General features: G+C 40.8%; 1 protein-coding gene across 3 annotated transcripts in view; it reads right to left on the reverse strand.

Moving 5' to 3' along the window:
- The window catches only part of aatka (apoptosis-associated tyrosine kinase a), a 29717-nt gene that overhangs the window by 11130 nt on the left and 834 nt on the right, over positions 1-17753 (reverse strand). For 2 of the 3 annotated variants that reach the window (XM_026164807.2, XM_080300831.1), the window contains 2 exons: positions 6239-6372; positions 2175-2316 (listed from right to left, as the gene is read on the reverse strand). In XM_026164807.2, the coding sequence (XP_026020592.2) occupies positions 2175-2316; positions 6239-6372 (276 nt within the window). Of the gene's footprint in view, positions 1-2174; positions 2317-6238; positions 6480-17753 lie in introns of those variants that run through there. The other variant, XM_080300832.1, reaches the window with a different exon arrangement.

Genomic DNA, 17753 nt, shown 5'->3' on the forward strand with positions numbered 1-17753 from the left:
GCGAGAATAGTGATTGGCTGTGAGCCTGAGGCTGCCTTGTCCAATCATTGCTGACGCTTACATCCTGGGACGCTGAGCAGCAACTCACCTCCCTTCTAGCTGAGCACAGTGCAGCGCACACAGCCAGTGAGTCATACAGGGTGAGGCACTTTGAGCACCCAGGATCTGACTTGCACTGAGATCGACAAATATATACACGTCACATCAAGGCGAAACCGCACTTGAACATCCCGCGTCTGAGGTAGAATGTCGTGAAATAACACAAATATAGAATTATCAACTAAAAATACCAAAATAACATGAAACACTGTTCTAAAATAAGATGATAAAAACAGAAAAAAACAAACCGCATTCATGAGCTGGAACATGGATTTAACCCTCATCTCATTGCCTGGGTTCCATGCAGATCACAGAGCATAATCTTTGACATATCTCACTTTTTCTCGTATTTTCATGACTTTTTTAGGCAATTTGTTCCTAATGATTCCACGCCCCTGTTTTCCCTTTTTTGCTTTAATTAGTGTTTTTTAAAAATACATATGTTCTGGGGTCTCAGGAGACCCCAATTACACCTAAGCAGTTTTTTTTTTTTTTTAAATAGAACTATTTATTTAGTCAATGTTTGCCATGAGTCTCAAATGGGAGTATCACACAGTTTTCACAGAGGCGGAGGCACTCTAGCAGTGATTTTAAAGAAGAAAAACTCAGATGTCATTGCCAGATGGAATCTTATCAGAACATTGGAGACATCGCCGTCTACATGTCTACCTGAGACAGATAGATGCCCTGGTCCTGCCACATATGAAAAGGAGGGCTGATACTGTTGCATTGCAAGCCTCAATCTGAGCAGCAATGACCCCCCCCCCTGGGCAAAACTCCATCTGCTGATGTGACTGTCAAATGCTAGGCTGGACAATCTAAAAGGTGTTACCTTTGCTGCTGAAAGCAGAAACTGTTTGCTTCCCCTGTCACATGCCAACATGCCCTGAGCAAAGCATGAGGCTAATTGGGTGCTACAGTGTAACTGCCTGGATTTTGTGTTTGTTTTTTGCTAGTTCCAGTCTCTGTTAAACTGAAGTTAGAGTCGGTTTACATTTCCAGCAATAAGTCAGACTTGCTTCAGCGGGTGTTGGTCGATTCTGTTCATGGACAGAATTTCTGGGTGCAGCCGGGGGGTGGAGGGTGTCAGGTTCAGTAGTCTCAGGATCTCGTTTCTGTTTTTCGCAAATGATGTGGTTTTGCTGGCTTCATTGAGCCATCACCTTTGAGTTTGTTCTTGGCCTGTTTGCAGCCAAGTGTGAAATGGCTGGGATGAGAATTAGAAGCTCCAAGTCTAAGGCCATAGTTCTCAGCTGGAAAAGGGTGGAATGCCCACTCCACTTCAGAACAAGCGGCTGCCCCAAGTGCAGCAGTTTAAGGTATCTTAGTGTTTGTACACGAATGAAGGGAGAGTGAAGGAGGAGACTGACAGATAGGAGAATTCTTTGCAGGCACTGAGCATATTAGTGAATCTATCAGTTTAATGGTCAGTGTAAGTTCCTACATTCTCGTATGGTTATGAGCTCTGGGCAGTGACTGTTTATATAACTAATAATGCTTTGAGTAGCAATAAGGTGTGATATTATCATTATTTTGCTATTATATTTGCCTCTTGGAGTAAATTGCAGGGTTTTTGTTTTTTGTTGGGTTTTTTTCGTCTTTGTTTGTTCGTCACATCAGTCCATGTATGTTAAATATGTTGGCAGGATGAGGGTTGAAAACACTGCTGTAGCAGTCTCATGCAATGGGGTTAGGTCAGATCCTTTTCTTACATTTGCGAAATTATGCAGCAGGTCAATTTCTATATATGTTGCACAGTAGTTACATATCACTCTTTTAGTGAGACACAGGGTAAGGGAGAAGAAACAAATAAAAGACTAAAAATGAAGAAGGCCAACTGAGCTTGGCAGAATTAGCTCAGTTCATATCTTCTACACGAATAAAACCAGTGAGATGTTCCACAGTCCACTTGAGAAATGTAGCCTTTGTTACATCTCTTAGAATGGCTTAAAAGAAGTAATGGAGGTCAAGAGGACTGAAAAAAAAAACACCAAGCAAACCCAAGTTAATAGTTCAAATACTCCAATACATCACCTAGAAGTGTTATTTGTGTATGCTGTTGTGCAGTTTCTTACTGGATCTGCCAGGTTGTTTGGAGACAGGCAGGGAGACCTCGGTGAGTGGAAGGATGTAAACCTCGGGGCCATTCTGGGAGGAAGGCGAGGCCAGGGCGGAGAGATCTGCCTGGTACTCCTCTCCCTCTGTGTTTTCAAACTCCTGGCGCAAAGAAACACGCTGGGATTAGTCATCCACTCACAGTCGTCCTTCCACTGAAATAGTGGGAGACAATGGTTCAACTGTGAAGACATTCAAATGCACTGAGGCACTTCCACCTACCCATATACATTAGTCATGTACATTGTAGGGTGCATTGTGTGGGACGCTGTGGGGGAACACATAAATGCATGCCACTATTCAAACCGTATACACAAAGCCTGTCTTTATTTCCTCCCTCCAGTGTATTTACTTTCTTACACAGCTGAACATCAGAAACATAATTCTTATTTTCAGGTTTTGTTTTGTTTTTTATTCACAGAGAAAGAAACTTTGTTGTTGAGTACATTTTATCTCATAGAGACTTGTTCTAATAGATTTAACTTTGAAAATTACATCAGGATTCGCACTAACAGGCCTCATGGGAAACAACTGTGTTCTGATAGCTGTGAGATTTAAACTGTGCTATTACATCTGCCACTACAGTGTTTGAATGATCTCAGTTTTCCCTGGTGTTTCCGTCTGCACAGTTTTATGCGACGCAGTCTGTATTGCACACTACACACAAAAAAGCTATTCACACAGTGTACACTGAGCCACTATAGCACATTAGGAGGAAAAGGAAGCGAATATAATCAGCTATAAAAAACAAGCAAACAAACAAAATGCTAATCCCCTCCTCCAAGAGACAAAACTCATGGAAGATGATGATCCTCTCTTTCCATTTGCTATACACCATATCCCATATCTTCCACTCTGCCACTTATACTTCATCCTAAAAATGGACTCTCTGGTCTGCTGCAGTGTCCTTGCACTTCAGCTGCTGTAGCTTGTCCATGCTCTCTCCCAAAATGTATGCATAAATACTGCTGATATTAAACCAAGAGGCAGATCTCTATGGACTACTTGTCTTTTACTGGCCAGTAGGAACACTTAGCACTTGCAAATGAAAAATCCTGCACTGCCGTTTACATGTAGTTGCCTCTCCTCACCTTCTGCTGCATGCATATAGTTTCAAAATATGCATTGTGTTCATTCACCCAGTAGGTAGAATTTATTGTTTGGTAATTTACAAATAAGGACCACCATTATTGATACAATTGCTAAAAATACTGAGTGAAAAAAAACAACCAAACAAACAACAGTAAATAAACAGTAAAGTAGAAAAACTGTAATCTAATATATATAATAGGAAAAATTGGTTTCATCAGGATATGTAAAAATAACTGAATAAAGCAAGAGTCTCACGTGTGTTCCATTAATTTATTGTTCAGAGCTTTTTCTCCAGCAGTTTCAGCCTAACAGCAACCTCTGAAAGGTTAATAACCACTGATGTAAAGAAACAGTATAGAGAGAGCTGGAAGAAATTAGAAAGGATGATATTAAGCTGCAGGTTGAATATTTGAATGGCTGTGTGTGTGTGTGTGTGTGTGTTATTCAACATGTGTTATAAAACACTAATATGTACATAGGAATGTGTGTGTCTTTCTCATTGAGCAGAACCATCTGCCACTCTCCTCAGAGTGAAGTGTGAAAGCGAGCACCTGGCTGTGAGTGAGCATTGCACAGCTCCCCTGAGAGCCTTCAGTTTAGAAAGCACTTAATACCCAGCCTCGCACTACATGCACCAGTAAGAACACTGCGATGAAGAGGAATAATGAAGCTTTTTGGACGGTGCAGCAGTGCAGCTCTGCAGTCCCACAACACTGCACACCTTACAAGCAAGTTGTTGAGAGGGACAGACAGGGGGACCGCTTAATCATGATGTGATACCTGGTGTTAACCTAAGAAACAGAGATAAATATTTGAAAACATCTGCGCTCTAAAATCGAAATATATCTCCCTTAACAAGAACTTGGCTTGTCTTCATATGCAGTGTCTGTCATGTCCTTGTGCAAGACACTGACTCGTTAGGACGGCTGTTTAGTAGCCCTATTTCCATCCTGAACTCTGATGACATGGTGCTGGAAGACAATATCCCTGCAGGAATCAATAGTTCTATACTGGTTTATCAACCCGGCTGAAAGATGAAGCTTTGCTTTGTCAAGAAAAACAAATCAACTATTGTATGATGGTGTTTTAGCAGCTTAAGCCATCTTTGTGTCATTAGGGCCAGTGAAAAGTAGACACAGACTGAGGCTTCCGCTGTTCCTGCTGGTTATTAAACTATGTTTTCACATAATGAGGCTGAGGCGATCTGGCATGGGAGAGACAGACTGCCACACACACAAACACACACATAAACACACTTATCCACTAATAGGAAAAGTTCTGCAGTTGTTAAAGGTACCTCTCTATGCAGTGCTCATTAGTGACACTGTTGTCCCTACAGCATGTACCTACTAGAGGCAGTTCCCATTGATTCTCATCACATATAGTACATACACAAGGAACAAGCAGCTCGGCTCTAATCCCCACTCCTGCGCTGTCCTCTGCTTTCTACAGCTATCTAATCAACAACAGCAATGTCGAACACAGGTTTCATCCTCCCATTTGAATACTGTAATTGAATTTGCTCAAGTAATTACAAATAAAGACACTGTTGTCCAGTCAGGGCTGGACAACAGTGTCTTTAGCTAAAAACAGTTACAGACAAATATACATAGACAAAATGAAAACATATTGCAACACTTCTTCCATAAAACAAACAGCATGCTCATAAGAAACTAGTAATGGCAAGAAGCAGGCACGACAGCGACTCGAGAGTTACTCCTCCCTCTCTCCTTCTTTCCATATGCCCCCTGCCTGTGTCAGTCACTGTTAGCCCTCATCAGCTGCTCAGTTCAGCGCTGATGTTTGACACAGCATGACTGAGTCATGCTGGCAGCCAAAGGCAACACACAGACAATGTGTGCCAGTGTGGAATTGGTAAGTCTTCCACTTTCATACAATCAGACAATAGTCATTAGCAAGACTAAAACACTTAAGGTGTGCTTTACTGATGAAGAAAGAGAGAGACATTCACTTCAATTAATTAAACCCTTTTTTTTGAGGAAAAAGGGAAACAGGAACAATAATTTGTTTACACACATGCCAACATAGATGTAAGGCAAAAACACAGTTTGTATAAATTCTAACAAGCTTGGAAGTCAATAATTGTTAGGACCATTTTACTCGTCATCACAGTTTTTTTCAGGAAAAATTCAGTTCAATTCAGTGGTATTATATAGCACCATATCACAACAGTTGCCTCAAGGGGCTTTACATTGTAAGGCAAAGACCCTACAATAATGCAGAGAATACAGGCTTCTTAAAGTACATTCAAAGCTATCCTTTAGGCACTGGCTGCCTTGTGTTCCATGATGGGTAGCGTTCCACTGGCTGTTTTTCTACCCAGGTATGCTTTTACTGCATGGGTAGTACGTAACTGACATGCTGAAAAACAAAGCTGCTGTCAATCGAATGCTTTCTAGACAGCATTGCATGCTGGATCAAAATCTTTGTGTTCGGAATTGCATCAATTTTGACAAGATCCCGCAAACCCCTGGCTGAAGGGTCTCCACCAAGTTTTACTGATGGCTGTACACAATCAGTGTTGTACCTTTCTCCTGACCCTCTTCATATATACTGACAGTGATGTGAACCAAAATTTCAAATTTGGATTCATTAGTCCATCAACCACAGATTTCGAGCCTAGTTCTTTTGTCATTTGGCTTATCTAAGCATTTTCTTCATGTTTCCCTTCCTTTAGAATGGATTCCATGTGTGTCCGTGTGTGTGGACACTAGCAGTGTGTTATTTTAAATGCATAAAATCTAACAAACTTCAGCAGATATAAAAGCAAGTTTCCTTTTTTCCCCCCACTTCCTTTCTTTTTTTTATTACTCGGCTAACTCGCAGATCATCATATTCCCTGGACATCTACTGACTCCATAGAGTTTGTGTTACTCTCACTACGTCCAGTTGGGGGCAGCAGGGAGCTCACCTTGAAGCCAATGTCTCCCTTCTTGCAGCAGAGGCAAGCCAGCATGAGGAAGATGAAGGTGAAGAGGCCAGAAAAGGAGACAGCTACCACTGCCAGAGATGAAGGCCAAGACAGCTCGCTCAGTGGAGCCCCATCTGCAACATCAGAAGATAAAGCGAGTGTTAAAAGCATGGAACCAGAGATCAGATGGTAAACTGTAGTCATACAGGAAATTAAAACCAAAGTGCAGATAGAGGTGATTTGTGAATGTTTATGGGCAAGCCTGATGAAAGAAGCATGACTCCTCATTAGCATTTCTTCTTCAGTTTCATATTCATCTCCATAGACTGTGTAGAAAGCAGGCTGCCGTAGATTAATTACAGTGGTTACGATGTACTCTGAGTCATAGAAGCTGAAAGTTTTAAACCGCCCACCAAAACAATTACTGCTAAATAAATGAATAAAGCGGCAGCAGAGTAGGAGTAATGGCTCATTCTATTTCAGTGTAAAAAACGATGATGAAAATGCTGACTGTGTACTTTTAATGCACTTTGCGACTTCTTCAATACCGCCCAAACTGCTCTCAAAGGAGTGTTTGGAACTAAAGTACAACTAAAAATTAATTAGTTGTAAGTAATTGATTTCCATTAAACCACGGCAAAATGTTTTCTTTTGGTTTGTATGTGGCCACAATCTGCTGTGTTGTTCCTGTATGCATATATGCAGCACACATGTGTCAGTTTGTCTTTCAGCCTGTAGTAACTTAGAAAAGGCCAGAGGGGCCAGATGTCAGAGTTTGGCGCATCTACATAAGCTGATTTACAGCGTTAAACCTGCTGCCAGCACAGATGGAAGAGACAAAGGAAGAAGGAGAGACAGAGGAAGAGAGACAGAGAGTCTGTGAAAGAAGGCTTGGAACAGATGCAAACATGCAGGCATGAATTAGCAGTATTCTTTCCACATAGCTCAAGACATTTATTCAATAATTTTTTACTTTCTTCTTCTTTTTTAAAAATCTTTCTTCATGACATCTACACAGACACACAGCAACAAAACTTTATACACCTTCAGTTCAAACTACTGATCAGAGGACAAAACATGCCAATATTATACTGTGTTGTACATATATGTTATTTCCTCTGTCCATAATAATTATAATTTCCAATTTCTTAAAGAGCACCTTGCTTGCATTTTCTTAACTAGAGATTTTCTGTATTAAAGAGCAATTCTCAGATTTTGGTGATAACCTTCAGGTTTACAGACGCTGTAATGATAAGATTTTTATTCCTTGCAATAGATGAATAAATGTCTTTCAGAGTCTGTCTTTCTAATGTCTCTGCATTAGAAAGTTTTATTAAACTGACCGTGGTGACATCATTATGATGTGACTCAGAATAACGTTTTCAAATAGTGAATTTCCTACTGAGGCTGAAAAAACTTAACTTATCATAAAAATATAAATTATATAAGCACACAACCTAAATTAAGGATTATAGTTAGATTATATATATAGAGAGATATTATATATTCAGTAAAAGGATTAGATGTTGTAGTCACTGATAATGCATTGCTTTAAATGGCTTTATAATTTTATCTACAGTAGTTTATTTACAGTAACCCTGTAGCTTTTCTTTATATGTAAATGATGAATTCATCAGCTGGTTCAAGAAAAGGAGCAGAACTGTATTTAACTGTATTCCATCCATTTTCCTTTATTACTTTACAACTGTGATGTTAACACACAAAAGCATACTCCAGTGCTGACTGGGATTGCTGTGGTCTGTGATTCTTGTACCTGGGTTTTTAACAGCTCCATGACTAAGACCCAGCAGTCCAGACCCATTCGGCTGCAGGGAGCATCCTCTTCCGGCTCTGACAGCTTTTGCAACCCAAACAGAACTACTCCAACCAAAGTTTAACCCTGAGGTCATGGCCACAAAGCCCTGTATACCCTCCATTTACATATACATGGAAGTGGACAGTGCAAACAGGCAGGGTTCCTATGTAAAGCCTGCTTTGAGAATTGCAGTGCATGAGTGTATATGTGTGGGCACTGACCCGCCAACACATCACCATGGTAACGTCCTGATGGCCAACACATATTAGTTGATTGGCTTTTACAGTGCGGTAAACCTCATGACCCTTCCTTTTTGCTGATGCCTTGCCCGCTGAGAGAGGGTGTGTGTGTCTGTGTGTCTCACTATGTGAGAGCTTGTGAAGTGGAAAAGAAGGTGATTATGAAACTAAACAAAGCAGCGCCCTTTCTAGATCCACCACATACCACAACACACAGCCTGTGAGGGGGCTGATAGGGAAATAGGGGATGATCCTTAAAATGCCATCTTTTCAAGCCTTCTAATGTTTTAAGTATCAAGAAGCAAACCATAAAAGTAAAGGAAACATGCAATCTTTCCCTCTGTAACACAATATTAAACATTTCACCTGTTATTCTCACATTTATGGCAGAATTTGTATCTGCTCAACAGTTACTCCAAAGGATTACACTGTATACTAAAACATATGTACATGCACTGATTCATTACTCAATCCTTTTGCACAGAATTTCCTGCTGTCTCCTCATTACAAAACAACAAACACAACCCATTATATCAAATAGGAATAAAATGTTGGGTGCATTAGAATGCAAGAAAAATGCAATAAAATATTCTAAAAGCAACATGAAAATGTCAAGTGATATTAAAAAGAATAAGAGTTAGCATTTTGCGTTAAGTTACTGCTGCACAATTTAGGTGCCGGCAGGGCTGGATTGATGGATGAATGTGGGGAAGGAGGAGGGAGTGGGGAGGAACCATGCTGTGCAGATGGTGCCAGAAACAGCAATGATACATGCTGAATCAGAGGGCACGGTGACTCAGAGCCCACTGAAGGACACAACATAAAACAGACATACACATGTTGTCACTTCTAAAGAAGACTATTAGTTGCCTGTCATCGTGTACAAGCCCAGGAGCTGATCAACTGGTCCTGTTTCTGCTTGCTACCAATAAACAGTTGGTTACAGTCCCCAGTCTCACAATATATATATTTAGTTCACTAGAGCTGATGTCACTGACAACTGTTACTAACTAACTAATCTTGCAGTTTCAGAGAAGCTAAATGCCAGCTTCATACACAGCTTTGAGACAGGAGATTTCTTTTCCTTTCACAGTTGCAACTGGGACTTCTGTTTGCAAAAATAAGGTTCACATGTATATTGAATTCCAACAGTTCTCTCCTTACTAGATACTGGGATGCAGTATCTAGTATTCACTAATGATGCTGCACAAGGCAATCAGAATGAAGATCAGCATTTCTATGGACATACAAATCCTAAACTCTTTTATGCAGGCTCCTCTTTTGAAGCCTTGAGTTTGGAAATGTGGGTTCTGCAATCCGAATGCGAAATGAAAGGCACTGCATGGTTCTGTACAGTATGTAGCAACATGTCAGCCTGGCTCTACAGTGTGTCCTACTTTATGAGAAGTTATGCTCTAAAAAAATTACTCTACTAAAATTTGGAAAAAATGAATATTATGTTGTTTTAAATAAGACTTGGAACTAGTGGTCAAGCCATTGGACTCATGAGATACTAACTCACAATACTAGGTTTATTTTTGCAACCAGAGCTAGAGGCTACATCCATCTTTTATGTACAGTCTATGTACATAAAACTAGCGAGACAGTACTAGAGAGACCATGAAATATCCAGGAAGTCCAAGGTTTGCTGGATGGTGAGCTATGTACTACTGGAGGTTTTTACACAGCAATTCCTCAAATAAATATTGTGGTTTGTTTATTTGTTTGTTTTCAAGAAATTCTGCTGTATGCCTGAAACTCTGGTCTGGGTTCAGGGCAAACAATCGACCAACTAACTGTAGGATCAAGTTTCTGTAACATTTTAGTAAAAAACAAATAAATAAAACAACAAATAAATATAAATAAAAAACTACTACCCTTTCTATAAGCTTTGGGAATCAATTAAAGGAAAATTCCAAATACTGACAGTAGAGGTAAGTTTTTTCACAATGTCAAACCACCTTTACCTGAACAATGGAGTGCAAGTTGCTAACTTATAAGTATGTATAAGTGCATGATTGGCAAGGTGGAGATTTTAGGACACACACAGAGTTTGGGGAATCCCCAAATGCAAGTGGTGTCTGTACTTCTTTGCATATCCCTTCACCACCAGGACTCTGCCAAAGAGGAGTTTCAAATTGGGTCAGTAAATAGGGGACTGCAGACTCCCTTTTTAGCTTCCCTCTTCCCAGTTGGGAATCTAACAGTCATATTCTAGGATACTTTTCAATATTTAGCCAAAATTAAGTCATTTGGATCATTCTTTATTAAGCCTTCCTTCTTTACCAGAAAGTCAAATATGATCACCCAGAAGAAAATCCGAGGTATAAATATAAATATGAAAGTGCAACATTTGAAAAGCCGTCTCACTTCCTCTTGGAGGAATCGCGAACTGAGCGACAACTCGTGGTTCTTCATAAATATTAGAAAAGCACACATTACTTCGCCAGCTGCACAGCAAAATGAAAATAAAGCACTTAAATCCATGCTCATACCCACTTTATTAAAAAGCTGTCTTTAGGACTGAAGAGAGATGAGAAATGTCCTGAAACACAGGAGGGGGAGTGATGGAGCCACCATGCCACCCCCACAATTCAGACTGATGATGGAAAGGATGCAGTAGGATAACGGGGGGGATAAAGAGAAAAACAATGTAGTGGCATAACAAGACAGAATGAATGAGGCCATCTGCATTGCTTTGCACTTCCCAATAGTGGGAAACCTTCAGTGTTTCTTCTGGCTTGTGCTGTGAGATGATGGTCAAACAATCTAATACTAGGTTTAGGATTGATGTGCACATGTCACATCGCAGTGGCTAAAGAAAATCTGCTGAGTCCTTCACGATCATAGAGCTGACAATGCAGGTTTTAAACTACATAATGGCCATGAAATACAAACAGCAGACTGGCTATATCAGAAACAGTTGACTGCTCAAAGTGTCAGTGCAGGAATAAGGTCTACCAATAGTAATGAAAGCAAGATGAACCATCTTACTGTCTGACCGTGCTCCATGAAATACCGCGGGCAATGATACCAAGTAATAAAGAGTGAGCAAGAAAAATAGACATGTAGAAAGCTCAAGGCCCACAGCACGAAGTAAAGAGAAAAGCTAAGCTCAGCATATGTACATGTGGCTGTGTGTGTGTGTGTTCATGCATGTATACAAAGGATGAGGATACGATGTGTTAAGCACAACCACTGAGCTTTTAACAGTATATCATAAATAAACCAATAAGGTAGAGCCTTGTGTTGCTGTGCAGCTTATACGGCCCACTTCACCAGCTAAAAAACATCTACTGCTGCCTAAATGCAACTCTGGGTAACTACACGGTGCTCATGTTCATCATGCATTAAAAAAAAAATCTGTTCCAAATCGACAGAAACGGGACACACAGGGGACAAACGAGGTATTTTATTCAGGACAGAGTGAGAATATTAAGATCTCCCTCCCACACTCATATGAAGGCCAGAGCTGAGCCATGTGTTCATATTCGCATGCAGACATAAGAACTTGCACCCACGCAGAAAATCCAGTAAAGGTGGCGCACTAAGCACCATAAAATAACATTGGACTAATGAGGTCCATGAGGAGGAGCACTAACACACAAACAATATTGCGGGCTTCGCCCTCTGCGAGATGCCGTGTCTCATCGCTGTGCACCTCTGCTTAGCGCTTTGCTTCAGTCTCTCGCTGGTCTCTCTGGTAGCTCTCACTTTTATTTATTTATTTATTTTACCAAGGGGCCTGCAGGGTGGGCAGCGTGCCAGACTACACACCACTGCAATCAAACTGTCTCCAGAAAGAGCGGGGTGAGATACAGTTTCAGCTGCAATTCAATAGATCGGGCATGTTTTAATTTAAATAAATAGTGTGTTAAGTCTGTGTGTGGTCAGTGGCCAAGCACTGCGTTTTGTGAGTGTTAGGAAGGCCCTAAGCACAGCATGTTATAGCCATTCCTTCTATACAGAAGCTTATATTAAGAAATAATATTTGCAACTTCGTTTGATATTAAAGAGAACATTTAAATGATCTTGGATGACAATGAAATATTTTACAGAGGAACATTTCTAAAAGGTACGAACGACTAAGTTGATATTAGTATGCTTTGAAAATAATGCAGCAAGTCCTAGACTGTGGCAGTAAGTGTCACCACTTATGCAAGAGTAGACTAGTTTCTTCCAGTTTTACACCCTTAATGCACTTCTACTGTCGCTCAATTCTACGGAGAGGAAACGCTGAAAATCTGTGAAAGAGACACACACAGGACAGGAGAGCAGAAAACAGTCCAAATTTACATTTAGGACAATGCTGGAGGGCCAAACAAGCATCTCCATCTGCCCTGCCTGGGCGGTACCAAGTGGCATCCAATAATACCATTCGCTTTCACACATAAATCACATAGCGGAGAGAAAGAAAAATGCACATGAGGCATCTGCATTTGAAAGCAGTGACAGGCAAATCACCAATCAAAACATTTTAATTGCAATAGCTGAAAAATTCCAGTTTCAGGTGATTAACAGAGATCTGCCTTTGTGAATATATGATCATTCTGTGCTGCTTTTCTTCAAGTTAATGTCAAGATTTAATGTGAGGACCAACTTGAGACTTCTTATGTGGGGATGAAAAGTTGCTGGACTTAGTTCCTGCTTTTTCATCTAGTGGGATGTAGCAGTTTGACACAGACTGACTTCTCAAGGGAAAACCAAATGACAAGTTGAGAGAGATAAAAATGCTCTGAAGAAACAAGAAAAGTTAAATCAGAAAGTTAGAGGATCGCAAGACTGTAATGACACAGGGATGAACACAGGAACATACAGAGGAGAAAGCAACAAATACACATGTGCACAGATGTCAGACTAAGGAAGGGTTGCGAGCAGAGGGAGCAGAATGACATGATTAATGGCAGGATATGGTATCCTCCACCATCTTACATCCTCTTTGCTGTTCTGTAGTCACACTGTCTGTGCATGACTGCAGATAGCAGAGGGATGAGCTGGCCTGCAGAGAGCCATGATAACTGTCATTAACTGGGAGTGAGAGCCCAGGAGGACCACTATGGATCTGCATTATAGGCCTGCCATGTCCATCCGCCTACAGCCCAGGCAAGGGCACACTACTGTAAAAAAGGGTTTGAATATCACCTCTGCTTATAATGGATGGATCTTTTAAGACAGACTAATTACAAGACCAGGGCACTGAATGAAAAAGTGTTAGCTGCAACATTTAACATTAATAATTCATTTATTTGAGCCATTATTATGATTTATGTACAGACCATTGCAGAGGGGACTAGCAGCCTCTGCTGGCCTTTACCCTGCACTTTATAATGTGTGCTGATGGCTGAGATTTTGAAGGAAAACTGCTAATTTGGGGTAATTATTATGCAGCACGATAGAATCAAAGCTGATGTTCTTCACAAATAGAACAAAAGCTGTTCACAGTTTATCATTAACTGGCAAACAGAGAGCTGCATGAATGAATGAGATGAAAATATGTTTATCCTCTCGAGTCCACTAGAGTGGGAAACAGAGGATTGTGTGATGCATGTGTTTCCACTCAGCCATATATTCAAGTACGGAGATTTTATTGAGGTAAATGGACAGAGAGTATCATGAAGTAACCACACGAACCCCTCTATGACATGTATGTATACAAGCCTGTTTTTGTGCTTAGTGATACAAACTGTAATAGTTCTTCCTGTTAGCCAGAGAAAGAGAATATAAAAGATACTTAATTTCTACACAGCTCATATTTCATTTAAGCTCTAACAGCTCTGGACTCAACAAAGTGGCCAGGTTATGTTTTCCTATTGGCTTAGCATTGATAAATATATAGGTGTAATCATCTAGTTCAATTGTGGATATGATCTGACCATTTCTATTTCACTGCTCTCTAGGCTATAAGTACTGAAATGAAGAATTGATGTAAACAGGAGTCAATGCCTTTTAGAAACATTAAACTAACATCACTATTGCTTTACACACAAAAGAAGACGCATCAGAAAGAAAATTATTGTATGTCCTCTATGCAAAAGCTGTCAAACAAAACCTTAGAGGATTATTCCTCTACACCAAGTAACAATACTATTTAAATTACATTTGTCTTTATCAATACAGAGAATACAATGCAGTTTTTCCTAAACTCTAGTAAAAAAAATGGCAGGATTAGAGTCAAACAACTTTTACAGCTACTGAATTGTATAAATTGTCATCAGTGACAGCGCTGTCTGCATGCAGACCTGACAGAGCGCAACTCTGCACTCACATGACACCACACTTGTATACTTAGGCCTCAGGCTGATAAACACAAATTTAATGCATGTGCAAACCATATGCACTTTATATGACAGAGTCAGCCAGAGTCTTGTGATGCATACCACAGCAGTGAATGCCCAATAGTATTTGACTGTGTGCAAATGTAAAAGCTGAAATGCAAATATTCCCGTACAAAACAATTTAATGTGAGTTAAGCTGGTTCTTGTGCACATCCGTGTTTGTCTGCTTCTATTAAACATGTGCCTATTCTGACCCAAATGCAGTGAACACACTAGCACACAATGAGCACACTTTACACCCAAATTCCAGCAGCAGCTGTTTAGTCATCATCTTATAATAACACAATTCTAAAAACTGACTACACATCAACCTTGTTTTTGAACTAGCGCTATTCATTTGTTATGTGAGATGTTGCTAAATTGCCACCAGTGCAATCTGACATTTACAGTGCACAGAAAAATTTAACACTGTATTTCCTCCCTAAACAACTACACACAGAGCTTTAAACAACTGTGGCACACCACATCATCACACAGAGAGCACACAGAGGAGACATAGATGGTTTCCCTTCAGTGCTGAAATCCACTTCATTCTTATTCTAGTTCCCCCAGAGGAAGACTTATGCAACCAAAGTGCTTGGTGTTACACATGAAGAGATGAATAATCAAATAGTCCGCGGTGACTGGCTTGTACTGACCCAGTCAGTGGGAGGAGCTTCGAGAGCAAACACAGAAACCATTTTTAAAATCTCTTCCCTTCAGCATCACCAACGCCTTGGTTACAGCCTGCAGCAGTGTGTCCATGTGTCACGTGGGTCACGTGAAAGCTTTCCTCAATGTGAAACATGCATGGAACATGTGTACACCAAGACACTATTTATAACATGTACACTCGATGCCACTGCCACCTCCAGGCATTAGAGGTGAGTGCTGAAAGACAGCCTCCCACAGTGCTGCATTGTCAGCTTGTTGGTGTATCAGTGCTTCCTTCCATATCAATCCATTGTCTGTTCGCAGTGACAGTGATGCGCTGCAGATTTAGTCTGTATCAAGGATGCAGCCAGGTCTAAACGTTAGCGCGCACGTACATCTGCTACCGCTCCTGATGGGAGCGCTCTCCTTGGTGCTGAAGCAATAGTAGGCCAGGTGTTGGCTGCAGTTGTTGGTGCAGAATGCTACACTCTACTGAGCGCAGCCGGGTGCTACTTTACCCCTGGCTGCACTCAGACCGAACCCCAATCCAGTCATGTGAAGGCTGATGAATTCAAACCTGCTATGGTGTGTCTGTCTTGGCTGATGGCTTATATAATGCCAGCCAATGTGACAGTTGACTTGGCCTCATGGTTGTTTTCATGTCTGGATGTGTGTTTTTGAACATGTGTCACTGTTTGCGTGAAAGCGTGCAGAGGTAGAGCACACCGTGTTCTTATACAGCCCGGGGCATAGGGACAAAATGCAGCTGTGGAGGTTGGCTCGAGGGGTGCTGCAGTTCAAACGCTGCCTGAATTTTAGCTTTGATGTCAAATTAACCAAGTGTTTGTGTGAGTGAAGGTGTGCTGAATTTGTGTGTGCATGCACAGTCGATTACACTGTTAAAATGGTCAGTTTGAAAAGCTCCAAATGGTGGAATGATGGAGAATCTGACATTTACATCCTCCCAGTAGTTTGTATGTGTGGCTATCGTTTCATTTCACTGCCCCATTCCCTCAAATTAGTGGATCCAAAATGAGAGTGTGTTTAATTAATCTGCAAACAGCATATTCAGCGACTACAGCTAATTCCTCTCTGAGTATGTCCCTCCCCTTTAAGGGTCTCTAGCATTTTTCTGTCCTTAGCAGTGGCTGCAGAAATGATTGGTTCCTTCTAAAACACACCCCCTCCATCTCCTAGGCAACATTGATTCTCAGTCCAATTACTAGAAAGGAATCAGATCGGTGGTGAGGGCCTCCTCTCATGAGAAATATAGATCATTTTGACAGGAGTGACAGTCCAGACCCCATACTTAATTCCAGTGATATACAAGCCACATTCACAGTCCCACTCATACCCCACCCTTTCCACCTCATATAAGCTGAAATCTTCATATATGTAAAGCTGTAAGAGAGGCTCTCCCGCTTCAAGCTGATGAAAGAAAATATTTTTCACTGAATAATCCTGATGGAATGGTTTACAAACCTGTGTTCTCCAGTAGGGAAAAAATGCAAATGCAACAATATTACAGATGGCCCACAAGAGCTTTAGCAGGCATTTTACACATAATTTAATTGGGAACTATTTATCATTTTTCCAAATTAAAAGAACTCTTTTGGTTTGTTTGTATCATATTGCACTAAACATTCCCAGGGATGGCCAGATCAGCACCCACCACTTATTTTTCAAGTATATGAAGGCAGAAATTTCTTCATGTAATATTTTACAACTTTGCAAATGCAAAAAGAAAGACATATAATCACATATAACCTCATTTTAAATGGAAGCCCCCTTTTTGTGCTACGTTTGGACTTAAGGACAAGAGAGCTTAGAGACACCAAATAAGACATGGAGAGAGTCACGGGAACATAGAAGAGGGTGGAATAATTGGACAGAAACGGATCAGGGATCACTGAGAGTGTCCAGAGTGGGGAGGACAGATAGAGCCTGAAACTTGAGAGCCACTGTGCTCAGTGCTGTCATTTGTATGCTCAGCACACTGCACCCAGTGCAGGGACTCTCTTAGTCCTGTTTACATTTGTACACAGTTATTTATTCTGCTCTAATTCAAGCCCTGCCATCCTGTGTGAGGGCTTGTCTTTCTGCTCAGTTGTCACAAAACACTGCAGCAGCACACGGGCTCACCTTTGCCAAGATCCCGTCACTTGACATGCTGGGGACGATTAAATGCTGCATCCAAATGAGGACCAAAAACTGCAACCTCAAACAGCAGAACCATGCATAGCTGTAATGTATTAGTCAGCCTACAGGCGCACACCCTGATCACAGCACAGACATACACTACATGCATGCACACAACAACTGCAGGGATGTATGTGTAGGTAGGATTATGCAGGTTCAGTGCAGGTATAACTTTTAACCCTCTTTTCACCAAGCTATGATATGACAGTGAAAAAAACCACCCATATATAGACTGTAAGGGTTTAGGATCATTGTGTTTTTTCACGACATACTCTGGTATATTATTGATGCTA

This window comes from Astatotilapia calliptera, chromosome 4, assembly GCF_964374335.1.
Source record: "Astatotilapia calliptera chromosome 4, fAstCal68.1, whole genome shotgun sequence".
NCBI classification, from domain to species: Eukaryota; Metazoa; Chordata; class Actinopteri; order Cichliformes; family Cichlidae; genus Astatotilapia; species Astatotilapia calliptera.